Genomic DNA, 12,862 nt, shown 5'->3' on the forward strand with positions numbered 1-12,862 from the left:
TTCTTGGGACTGTTCTCAGAGACTGACTGCCCACTCTAACAGACCCTTGCCCCGGGCTCCTTCTCACCCTCTGAGCTCCTCTTGGTCGGGTGGGCCCATCAGGCCACTCGCCTCTAGGGGCATCCACTCTTGCTCACATTTCCTTCTAGATTGCTCTCTTGGCTGTGCAGGTAGGCAGCTCAGCCAGGCCCTCTCCTTGAGACGTTTTAGGTGAGACTCAGGCACCCAGACTCTTGTGCTCGCCCAGCTCCAGGGGACCCACGTCAAGCCCCGAGTCTGTTAGTGCACCTCCCTCAGGACCCACAGCGCTCTGACAGCTCCTTTCAAGAAAGCCACACTCTCCAGTAATTTCTCCATCACCCCTGGCTCCTGTGGAAGAGGGACATTTGCAGAAGCTTGGGCCCCTCTTCAGCAAGGCTTTCATGATCTGCACCAATCTGCAGCATACAGAGACGCTTGCCAATTTTTGTCCTTAACTGAAATTCGAGACCTTGGGAAAAAGTCTCATTTAACATCCTCTTACCCAGCCTTGGAGATGCAAGTGCTCACAGCCCTTCTGACCTCAGTTCTGACATCTTTTCTACTTTTCTCCTCCTATACCTTTTCCACTGTAATGGGGACCAGCATTAAAATTCAGCCCCACTGTAATTGTTAGAAGTGTCTGACCTGTTCTTAAATAAGCTTGGCACCATCCACATGTATGCCTTAAGCTGGCTGTCCACTCCTCACCTTCCAGATTTACCCAAGGTGGAGAAGTTGAGATCTGCCAGCACCACCACAAGGTATAAAAGCTACTGCACAGAAGACCAGAGCCAGCAGGTCATCTCTGTGGTGTCGGCACTCACTAGTTGATACAAGGCGGGCAAGCGTAGGAGCCACAAACGTCAGAGCTAATCACTTCTCCTGCTGAGATCCTGAATCGCAGTGCAACCAATGGCAGTGCAACCACTGGATGTCACTTTTGCCACCTTATGCTATAGCCACACCTGGCATGCACCTGGAGTCCTGGCTCAGGGGATGGAAGGGAGCCGAGCACTAGCCTGCAGCAGCAATACCGTGGGAAGAAGAAATGACGCTCTTTTGAAGGGGCCCCCCGGGAGCCGAGACAGAAGTAGCATCACCTGTTTGTTAGTGTGTGAACCGAGGCATGCCAGTAGCTACGGTAGTGGCTCTAACTGAAGGCTGTGTTGTTAGGATGCTTTAGGGTGGCTTATGGGTTCAGGGCTAGTAAAATCTGCCTGTGGGTGAAGACTGGCTGAGGGTTAGCCACTCCTCAGGCCCTGGGCCTGGACTCTGTCTGTACCACCAGGGAGCCTTGAAAATACCATCTGATTAGGGTATATACAACCCATATCTACAGGCTTTGAGGGTATTTGGGACCAAGAGGTAGAGAAGATGTCTCTAAATGTTGTTTCCGGAGAATCAAGGGGCACTTGGGTGAGTGACTCCTCTACATCCTGCTAGCACATGAGTATGTTCATTAAAAAAAATTTATTGAGTGCTTTATTTGTACCATGAACTTAGCATTCACTATCCCTAAATCTATCCCCACCACTCTCTGCAAAAGCAAGCAAGCAGGCAAACCAACCACCCTGCAGAGCTGTAGAACACAGAGGAACAAACAGGCTCGGGAAGACGAGCTGCTGGAGGTCAGCCGGCTTCTCACGGCAGAGCAGGGCTGCAGCCCAACTCCACACCAAAGCTCGCCCTCTGATAGTACCGCGCCCCTGCACCCCCGTCAGCGTTTGCTGGTTAATCCTCAGACCCTGGGGCGGGGGGGGTCCTTGCTAGCTGCTGCCTGTAACTGCTCTCATCTCTAAAGATGGTTCTGGAGAACACAGCAGGGCAATGACACCAGCAATGCTCACCATTATTACGAACACTTGGACGTCTTCTATTCAGCACCGACACTAATATGTGGTGGCTTTTACACACACACTTACTTAATCCCATCCTCTCCTAGCCAGATGACTCATTATACAGTAGCCATAAAGCATGGGGTGCTTCCTACCCACAGATCCACGCCAAGACAACTTCCCACTCTCATACTTCACCGTTATAGACCATGTAAAATGATGCCTATTACTCCCAGCACTCAATATACCAACTCTTTCTCCATCCTTAATTCCAACACCCTAATTCATGTGACCACAATGAACAACTATATCTCAAAAGATATACAAGAAAAGACTAATATAGTGAAAAGCATTAGAAATGAGGCTAAAATTGATGCGACCTCATTTTTCAAGTAAAAGCAAATGAAGCATCCAGATTTAAAAAGGAACATAAGGAATTATACCAGAGACAATTAGACTGATAATTCTATGCCTTTTATTCAGTTATTTCAAAAATATTTGCTGATCCTTTGTTTCAAAATGTACGTTAAAAAAAATCCATACAAAACTGTAATTTCTTTTAAAACCAGACAGAAACAGTTGAAAAAGGATTTTGAAAAAAGTTCACTGAAAGTAAAAAGTCCCCCCCCAAAACCCTTTGACATGAAAGCATAAATATGGCACGTACAAGTTTTCCTTGAGTTCCTTGTTGAAATTTGGTCCATAACATGAACAGGCTAAAGTGGAAAACAAAGACAGTCTGTCCACGTTTGCATTACGAGTTGCTCAGGACACCAGCAGCCTCAGCTCATCCTTCAGATGTTCATGAAACACGAGGAACTGAAAAATGAGGTTTATCATCTCGTCACATAAACACTCGAATCTGTACCCAAGGACACGGCGGTACTTAGTCACAGCCAGATCCTACCAGGTGGACAGGGCTGTCCACGCGGGGCTGATTCTCAGGGAAATCTCCTCCCTCTCCACATGAACTAGAAACTCCAGAATGCTCTTAGCCAGAGTGATGGTGATGTCTCGGGTGTCAAAACAGATCTTATTCCCAGATGCTGACTTATTAATGCCCCATCATGAGGATGGTTTTTTTCCTTTTCAACAGATTTTTGAAAAATAGATGGACTTCTAAGATGATGCTACAATGTTCTACTAGAGTGCCACAGAAACCCAGCCAGGCTCACGAGAATGACAGCAACAAAGGGAAAGTGGCTGACGTGTCTTCTGCAGGGGATGACCACCACCCCTCCCGTGGGTCCCTTCCCTCCCCAGTTGCAGGGCGTTGTAAGGGGCAGCGAGGCCTGTGGAAAGGACCACTGGCTGGGAGAGTTATTGCACAACCCGGAAGAGCAAGGAAAAGGCAGGCCAGGAGGGGACCGGGGAGCTGCTGCCAACACGCGGTGACACTGAATGAGGAGCTCCAGGAAGTTCTGCAACAGCCAAACCAGACCCACCATCACATGGGCATCCACGACTTAACACTGGTGACTTGGAAGTAGAAGTACACACCTTTATCATACCAACTTTGGGTTGAATGGGAAGCAAGGGAGATGGGAAGAGGTTATCGCAAGGCTGCCTTTTCTTTTAACGTGGGGCGAGCTGGAACAGCAGGGCTCACCGCGTGGGGCCAGAGGCCCAGGGGGGCTGGTGCCCCCGGCTTCCCTTAATAGGCAGGAGGCACAGGTGCCTGCCGATGGGCCCCACAGAAAACTGACACAAGGGAGAAACCAGAAACAACACAGAGAACACACCACAGACCCAACACAACAGGGGGAGACGAATGAGGCGTAACTCTCACAATCCGTGTCTCTTTTACATGTAACAGTACCAGGTCTGGTGTCCCTGGCTGCACATGACACATGGCAGCTGGGGGCAGGCCATACAGCACAAGGGAAGGCTGAAGACCACCCAGCAAGTAAGGCACTTCTTACACCAAAAGAAAAAGGATCTGCTTACGACAAACACTCGCCGGGGTTGCCGAGCAAGAGGCCACACAGAGCCAGCAAGTCCCGATGTCCTGGTGCTTCTCTGAGACCTCTGGGAAAAGTGTAGGGGGTGGGGGGCAGCAGGGGAGGGGTCTTTTTCAGCCTTTTGGGAGGAGCAGTTGATATTCATGTGAGAACCAAGAACGGGGTAAAGAGTGGGAGGAGGTTAGTGAAGGCTTCCTCATTGGCCAACCCTGGGCAGGAGAGGGATTTTCTTTAGGTTTTCAAATGATCTGACAATGACCCAGCTCCCCAGTCATGCCCAGAGTCCCTCCTGAGGAACAGGGCTGAGCGCTGGGAAGGCAGCAGGAGGGAAGCAAGACCACCCAGCCATCCTGACTCATGAGCCTTCAGCACGCTCGCCGTTAGAGAAGGACAGGGGCCTGGAAGGTCAGGAATGGAAGTCTGCTCACTGTGACACCAGGCCCTCACGCAGGGCCTTTACGTCCAGACCACCCCACCTTCTCTCACCCTAGGCCTACGAAAAACCACCCGGGAAGGCTGAAGCCACGAAGGAAATCCACGCCAAGCCTTCCCCAGCCACATGGGGTCAGCAAGCCGCTGCAAAAGAAAAGGGCCTCCAGGGAATAGAATTTTCTGTTGCAGAACTGTGGGAGGGGGTGCACTCTCTGCCCCTACCTCATATTTGCCACTTAGAAAAAAGTCAAAGGGTGCTGAGGAAGAAGGTCCCAAAAGAAAAGCCAGATGCGCACACTCCTGGGACAGCCAACCCAGGCTTCAGGGCTTTCTAGGGTCCGAGGGATCCCAGCCACGAGAAGCACCTGCAGCGGTGGCCAGAGCGCAGACGTCTGCTCTGGTTTCTGAAATGTTAAGTTCCGCCTCGGGACAGAAACGGAAAAGGTTCTCAGCAACAGTTTGGGTCTGGTGGCCCAGACACACATAGGGTTAGAATTGACTAGAATGGGAGAGAAGCACATCTCCTCGGCTCTCCCCAGAACCTTCCCTACCTTCAAAAGGAACAAATGTAACTGATTAATAGTACAGCTATCAGGGACTGGATGGTAAAAATAACCTTCCCATCACCGAACCTCCAAGGAGGGGAGTGGGCAGCACGGGATCCTCGTTCTCCCACCACTGCCACCTGCCCGCTTCCCCCGCCTGGGCCGGTCAGCGATGCTGAGAGGCAGCAGTTGCTGAGGTAGATTAGCATCTGTTCGCCTGCTCCTGGCGGGTGGCGCTGAGTGGCCTCTCAAGCTGGAGGGGTCTGGCAGGGCCTTCACAGACGGCTCGGCACTTTGGGAACAGGAGAGTGTCTGGGACAGAAGAAAACAGCCAGAGTGGCCAAATCCAGCCAAGCCAGCCCACCAGGCTCAGGATGAAGTGGAACTGAGTTGTCTGGGCCCCTGGCAACATGGTTTGAGCCAAACTGCCAAAGCCTTGGCTCTGCTCTGCAATAAATGTGCCAGGAATGCTGGTGGGGTGACAAAGACCCTACAACCTCCCCCTTGCCCTCTCTCCTCGCAAATCACTCCTGAAGCCCTGCTGGTGAGCTGCTAGCCTTACTCAGTCTCAGGGGTTTTTACACAGCAGCAAAGATTTTCCTGACTCTCATCACCAAACAAACCCCGTCCTCCAGGAACAGAGCGGGCGTCGCCCGGCCCCTGGATCGGTGGTACCACCTCCGAGGCGCACTACCCTGCAGAGCCAGGGGCTTGCAGGAGACCTAGGAACATGAAGCCATGTGGTCTCCGGCAACCACCACCCTCATACACAAGAAGGGCAGCTGCCTGATGGCATGACATCAGCTGTCACCACCTCCCTGCCCGCAGCACCCGCCCGCAAGCCATGGACTCGGTACCTGCTGAAGGCCTGACTCAGCAGGCACCCTGGGGCACACCTGGGGGGCAGCCTGCCGCCGGGCGCAGGCACGCCTGTCCAGGATACAGGCTGGACAGAACTGGGATGGACAGCCAGGCTGCCGGGCGGGCTGAGGCGGCCACTGGCTGAACACCCCCTCCATTAGCGGTCACCAGGCAAGGCGGGGGGTGTGAACTCAACTCCAGCCACGTCAGGGCTGTTAGACTGAAATGACTAAGGGGGTCCAGCTCGGTCTGCTGGGGTGAGACCAATGCACCCTTTGACCGACATTCTGCTTTGGTGCCCAGAGAAGCATCAGGGAGAAGAGGGCAGGATGGGAGAAGTGTATATTTTCCTAACGGTGATCAGAAGAAGCCAGGGGTAGTCCTTCCCATTTCTGCCACCTGATCGTGGACAGAGAGGAGGGTCTACAATGGTGTTAGGTGACAAATCCCTCAGCCACTGGAGAATTGATCTCTGTGACATGGAAAAGGGGAGCTGCCTTGAAGAAAAGACCCGTTTCCCCCCTTTTGGGTAAGAATCCAAGGTTTGGTTTCTCCTGTGACATCAGAAAGGGGACCAGCACATCAAATGACACTAATAGTCCTGTGCCCACCAAGAACTGCTGCCCCTCGCCTCAGCACAGAGTTCAAGAGTTCTTAATTAGGACCCCTGAAAGCCTAACTCCCCTTCTGGAAGTACTCCCCAGGCACCATAAGGACCTGGGGCCTTGTCTTTGGGTGGAGGGAGGGGAGGGATGTGTGAGGGTCGGCGCAGAAACCTCCTATGGGTACAGCTGTGTCTGCTCCCAAGCCAGCAGAGCGACTCTGAGTGAGCCCTGGTATCATGCGGTCTAAATGCTGCCGGTGGGCCCAGCAAACATCAGCAGATGACAATTCCAAAGAACACTCAACGAGTGAGTCCAGAGGGTGAGTGCCCAGGTGACCCTCCCTGGGCCACCAGGGGGCCAGCGTGGGGCTTAGTGTTCCTGCAGCTAGAGAGAAGTCGGGGAGCAGGCCCGGCCGGGCTGGGGCTCAGGACCAGCAGATCCCAGGCTGGTCGGTTAACTGCGGTCTGATCTGGTTTTCCGAATGCTGGTGAATGGTTGAAGAGCAGCCGAGGCTGCTGAAGAAAGGCCCAGGGCGACTCCACCACCACTTCCGCGGCTGTCACCTTTCCAGAAGAGCCTGCTGCTCAGTCCGCTTGCTCCCGCTCTCGAGTGGGCAACCTCTCTTCCTGCGGTGCCTCCCCGACAAAGCGAGAGCAGGCTAGTTCCCAGGCCAGGACCAGCCCCCCAGTAAGCTGTCTCGAGTCATGGGACCCAGGGCAGTTCACACCATCCTCTGGACCGAGCCGTCCTGCCCGGAAGCCAAAGGCCTTGGCATTTACAACCAGCAGTGGCACTGCGGGGCCTCAAGACGGCGCGTGCAGAACTGGAACCACACATCTCGTCAGTTAATCAGCACCTAGGAGATCGTGATCCAAGAGGGCCGGTCTCTCCTCTTCCTGCCCATCCGCACGGGGACCACTGGGGGGCCTGCCACCGGCCCCAGGCGGAGGCTCCTTGGCACAAGGTTTCAGACTTTGACAGGTCCCGGCAATGACGCTGGGTGCTGGATGCCAGGAGCGCAGTCTCAGCTCCCTCTCATTGTAAAAATCAGACACAGAGAGATTGCACGATACAGTGAAATGAAGAAGTAAAAAGAGAAGGCAGCAGCCGTGAAGGAAGAGAAAGAGGAGGTGAGCAGAACGCTAACCATGAGAAGCTGGGCTTCTAGAAAACCCAACCCAGGACAGAGGTGAGGACATGAGGTGGCCTGAGGGAGAGAAAGAGGAAGGCTTTTGGTTTTATTGAGAATGGTTTATGGAAGAAGAAAAAGAGAAAGCCAAGAAGTAAGACAGAGGAAAAGCCCTGTTGGAGGACAGGTTCCTGCTGTTGGAGGAGGAGCGTCCAGGGCTGGAAGCGGGAGGCAGGGATGGAGGCCGGGCTCCCGCCGCCCTGCTGGGCCCCGCCGGAGGATTCCTGTTCCCAGCACTTTGGCCTCAAGGAGACTTGAGTTTCTTAGTCCGTGGGGAGGTTCCGTTCTCGGCTTTCACCACGCCATTTTCATGGTAACCTAGGAAGTGAAGGGAGACACAGAGACGGTGTTCCCGCTGGGACTGCAGCAGGAGAGGGGACATGGGCCGGGCTGCCCTGCGGCTGTACACAGGCTGAGCCCAGGGGACACAGCAACTGGAAACCAGCGGACAGCTCCCGGGGGCTCGTGCCTTCCCTGGTCTGGCTGCCAGCGGCTCTGTTTGAGGTGGTGGCTCTCTGACTGTCCTTCAGCAGGAGGGGCTGGGATGACACAGGTAACCCAGGAGAGCCAGAGGCCCGCCCGCCCAGGCCTGAGGTGGGGCCAGATGCTTGTGAAATCACTTAGAGGCTGCCGGCCCATGTCCTCAGTTTCTCTCCGGCCCCTGCTGGGCGCCAGCCCACTTCAGCACCAACTCCGGGGAAGGTGAGAACAGAGAGAGGAGGCAGAGACTGTAGTGACAAGGCCTTACTCAGATGCCTGACGCGCCTCTGGCAGAAAAGTTGTGCTATCTTTTCATTGTTGTCAAAAACACCTCCATGTGCTTGCTCACAGTCAAGGAGGCACATCTGGCTGCGGCCTCCTGCCTACACCCTCCAACCAGGCCTGACGCCTCGTCACACCCAGCCACGCACGTGTCTGGTTCAAACACACAGGAGCCCTCGCCAAGCAGGCCACACCTGGAGAAAGGCAGGTGAGTCAGAAAACAGACCCTGGTGCAGACAGGCCCCCAGGCTGGACAGAAAGTGCAGGGCTGGCAGTGCCCCGGGCCCCGGTCGGGAGCAGGGGGTTACTAGAGTGTGTGGCAGGGGCCAGACGAGACGTGGGTGTCCCACCCCTGCTGCCCACCTAGCACTGTGTCACCTTGAGTCACTCCCGAATGAAAACAGAGGAGGAGCCAGTAACCTGGGAGGCAGGGCCAGGCCGAGATGTAGAGCAAGAGGGCAGGTGGGGACAGAGAACAGGCGGCAGAGCTGGGCTGGCGTCCAGACGCCACCCTGAGGACACGCTTCTCGCCAGAGTTCCCCACCCAGCTTCTGCCCTGCCCACCGTGGCCAGGAGGGCTCCCCGCCTAGTCAGGGCCAGCCCCACCCACCACGTGTCCCTGGCCCATGCCCAGCCACGAGCCAGGCAGGCCCCGGCAGGAGCCCCAGGCCCAGGAGCGGTCAGGGCGGAGGAGTGGCGGCACTGGTCGGGTAGAGCCCATGGAGCCAGACTTCACCTGCTGCCTGGCCGCGGCCCGGCACTCACCGGCTTCCCTCTTGATGAGCCTGGCTGGCAGTCTGGGGACAGCCGGGACTCTCCGCTTGGCGCTCTGCTCGTTCCAGTACTCCCGCCAGTGCCGCAGCTGGGAGTGGATGAAGCGCCACATGAGCCAGGCCTGGGCGGCACACACCAGCAGCAGCACGCAGAGCCTGCAGAGGGCACAGTGTGGGCTCAGGGCTGCGGGCGGGCCCACAGCCCCGGGCAGATGGGGAGACGGGGCCAGGAAGCCGAGCTCCCGCCACCCTCAGCGTCGGCACGCCCCCATCCCACCACCACCACCGGGGAGAGCGCCAATCTCGGGGCCAATCTCTGCGCTAGCACACTTGAGGGGTGGTGACGGAGGGACAGGGGCTAGAGAGACCGGGAAGGAGGACAGACGCGCGTCCAGCTCCACAGTCACGGTCCCCAGGCCTGACGGGCATCCACGGGCTTTGTGCCCACAGCACAGAACACGACTCATGTAAGCTCCATATATACTGGAAGAATTCAAATGAATTATGATATAGCAGAAATAATTCTAGAAGAGTGGCTTCTCATCTAGCGAGCCACTCACACGCTAAGCAACCCTAGACAAAGCAGGCGCCCCCCCAGGCCCAAGGGTCTCATGAGACACAACGGCTTCCTCGCTGCCTGCCTTGCTGCCACGGGAGGCCACTGGCCAAACCGTTGAGAACATGGCTGTAAAGAGCCCAAGTGACAGTGGTTGTGACAGTCAGCTGAGAGGCTGGACCAGGTGAGGAGACTCCAGTTTGACTGGGACCCCGACTGCAGTCTGAGCGGGCGGGGCCAGGAAGGGAAGGGGGTTTTGATAGGAGCAGAAGGCTGGTCTCTCTTCTGCCCTCAGGCCTGGCGTCCAGAGATTTCCAGCTAAATATCAATGTGCGGGAGACTTGGGTCTGACCTTCCGCGGAAGCTGTGCCAAGTTCCCCCAGCAGCACTCGGGGAGCCCTGCTTTATCGCCTCGGGCTTCTGCCCAACTCACCTGCAGAGTAAAGTGTTGAAGTTCCCCCTCTCGGGGTCAAAGGCCTGGTTCTCCATGCGAGCCAGCCCAAAGCCGATGGCCAGCACAGCGAGGGTGAGGATGAAGAGGCGGGTGACCCCAAACACGGCAGCCCAGGCGCTGAACCTGCTCACGGAGTGGGGAAAGGGACGTCAGCCTCCGGGACCCGTGAGGGAACCCGCCCCGCTTCTCCAGAAGCGACCCCAAGCGGGAAGAGGGTTCTCAAAGGTGGCCGAGTAGGGTGCTTGAGGGATGAGGTATCTAGAACAAGATGCTCAAGGAAAAAGCACGACCTCGGGGTGGCGCCTGCAGGTAAGGGGGCACTTTGCCCCCAGGGCAGGACTTTCCCCATCAGCCAGGCCTGGGGGGGTGGGGGGGGGGGCGGGGGGCCAGTACCCAGCAGCGCCACTTACAGCTTCTCGTTGTTCTCGTCCGCAAAGTAGAAGAGCCGAGCCATGTGGAAGAGGAACTCGGTCGAGTACTGCAGCAGCAGCAGGATCAGGCCCAGGCGGCTCAGGCTGCGGAGAAACGGAAGAGCCTCACAGTCCCCCCGAAACGCCACGAGAGCAGAGCGAGGGGCCCGCGCCCCGGGTCTGCTTTCCACCCCCCATTCCCGGCTGGCCCTGCCTCCTCCTTGAGGATGCAGTTCTGCTGTCACACCGTTAAGAATTTTTCCTGATAGTGACCCCGCTGGCCGTCCACCCGGCCTGTCTGCGTAGGCGCCCTGACCTGCACCTACAGGGAGCCTATCCTAGGCTCTTTACAGCACTTGTCACCTTGTCCTTGTCCCCTAGCCCAGGACCAAGCACGTAACAAGTCTGCTGCACTTTCATGCAGAAATACGAGGGATTCCCACCATCTGATCTGTCACCATCCAAGTCTTCACAGCTAATAACGCAAAAATCTGTGCGAGTGAACCGAACTCTTATAAAATTAGCACCCACTCAGACATGCCCCTCTGCTTAATTCCAGGCGTGACACTGTTACTGTTTCTTAGGCAGTTTCCTGCAGACAGTTGAAGTTCAAACTAATGTGAAAAGACTGCAAAGTGAAATTACAGATCCCGCCAAACACGCAGGGCTTCAGGAAGTCGATGAGATCATGTGGGAGCACTCCCACGGGCAGTGATAAATAAGGATCCAGCCGATTCCACTGAATGAGACCAAAGAAGTAGAAATCTTTCACTATGGTCACTGGATCCTGAGAATGGTCAAGAGATGATGTGAAAACTACCCAATGTCTTCACATGGCCTAGAAAGTCCAGCATGATCTGGCCCATGGCCTTGTCCCAATCCTCATTTTCTGTACTCCAGCCACATTGGGTTTTATGCCCACTCCTACCTCAGGGCCTTTGCACCTGTTGTTTCCTCTGCCTGCCTGGCAATCTCCCCAGCTCTTCATGTACCTGGCTCTTATCATTCACTCCTCAACCTGAGGCACCTCCTCAGAGAGGCCTTCCCTCACCACACCAAAGGAGCCAGGTGGACACGTCACTCTGTTACACTATCCTGCTTCATTTTCTTCATTACACTTACCACCTTGGGAAACTATTTATTTATTTCCTTAGCTATGGTCTGCCTCCCAGAGAACGGACGCCCCAGAAGAGCAGGGCTGTGTCTGCCTTCACCCAGACGTGACCACAGCTCCTGGAGCAGCGTCTGGCCCACGAGAGGGCTCAGGTATGTGCTGAGTGAGTGACGGCCTCCCAAAGCCAAGCTCTTCACCAAAAAGAGACCCCGTATCCTTCAGCATTTCAAAGGTCTTTCTTCCTTGGGAAATCCTGCAGCCAAGGGTCTCTCCCTTCCCCACACTCCCCTCTGAAAACTACAACAAGGATAGAGGAGAAAGGAGGTCATGCTCCCTAAAGGAGCAGAGAGAGGAGGCCTCACCTTGAAAACAGTGCCAGCCTCACTGGGAATGGAACGGAATGGGTGATTGTGGAGGATCTGCTGCCCCCTGCCCTCTTGGTTCTAGTGCAACTCCAAAACCAGAATTCTCAGGACTCGGTCCAAACAGGGTCAGACACCTGCCCTTGTCCTTCGCTGGGACACGTCGGATGTGGGGAAAACAGACCTTGGAGTGTCTCACATCTTTGGGAGGAATACGTGATGATACAGTAGGGACTCGAGAGCAGCGGGAAGCTCTCCTTCTATGTGGTCCTGCCTGTGCATTCTCACCCTGGGCCTAGCCACACACTGCTGGGGCGACAACACACCCTGGCTTTCTTACACCCAGCCTGCGTGCGACACACGAGCATCCAATACAGGAACCGAGCTGGCCCCACCACACAGCCTGTGCCCCTCCAGGACCCCTCTAGGGAGCGACACTGCCCTAGGCCTCCCGAGACGGGAGAGCAGTGTTTGACAGCTGCCTTCCTCCTGACTCTGCCACCTGAGTCAGTCCTTCTCACAGGATGCCTGCTGTGGGGACCCAGGAGATAAGGGGCCCCAGGACCTCCAGGCACCTTAGCAGAAATTTATACAAGTTCTCGAAATGCTGGCCTAGAGAAAGTACAGGGTGTTCTCCTACACGGCATGGATCAAGCTCAAGAAAATTCCAAATGAGCAATGACTGATCCTCTTCATCAATATGATTCTTTTTATAAAGGAGACATTTAAGGCCCAACACAATAGCAACTCTTCCAACTTCTGAACAACCACCCAGCGACTACTCCACATTTCATCACAGATCAGAGGGGAAGGGATCCTAGGGCTCCAAGCCCCGGCCGGCGTCCGCCACTGGACATGAGGCAGGAGCCCAGCTCCGGGCTGCCTTCAACCTGCAAAGCCACGCACGGTTCAAGCACGACACCCCTCAGAAGGCTTTCCTGGCTCGGTCTTGCGTTGAGGTCGTCAGTCACCCGTCTGGGTT

The 12,862-nt window shown here is 55.6% G+C and overlaps 1 protein-coding gene across 2 annotated transcripts in view; it reads right to left on the minus strand.

Annotated features, from left to right (window-relative positions):
* Window positions 1-2,308: 2,308 nt before the first annotated feature.
* TRAM2 (translocation associated membrane protein 2) overlaps window positions 2,309-12,862 on the minus strand; it is a 76,041-nt gene continuing 65,487 nt past the window's right edge. For both annotated transcript variants that reach the window (XM_087438710.1, XM_087438711.1), the window contains exons 8-11: window positions 10,405-10,509; window positions 9,974-10,117; window positions 8,977-9,140; window positions 2,309-7,767 (exon numbers count right to left, since the gene is read on the minus strand). In XM_087438710.1, the coding sequence (XP_087294836.1) occupies window positions 7,694-7,767; window positions 8,977-9,140; window positions 9,974-10,117; window positions 10,405-10,509 (487 nt within the window). In that variant the 3' untranslated portion in view covers window positions 2,309-7,693. The remainder of the gene's footprint in view (window positions 7,768-8,976; window positions 9,141-9,973; window positions 10,118-10,404; window positions 10,510-12,862) is intronic.

The sequence above is a fragment of the Ceratotherium simum genome, chromosome 13, assembly GCF_057802395.1.
Source record: "Ceratotherium simum simum isolate JZ-2026a chromosome 13, ASM5780239v1, whole genome shotgun sequence".
Classification (NCBI taxonomy): Eukaryota; Metazoa; Chordata; class Mammalia; order Perissodactyla; family Rhinocerotidae; genus Ceratotherium; species Ceratotherium simum.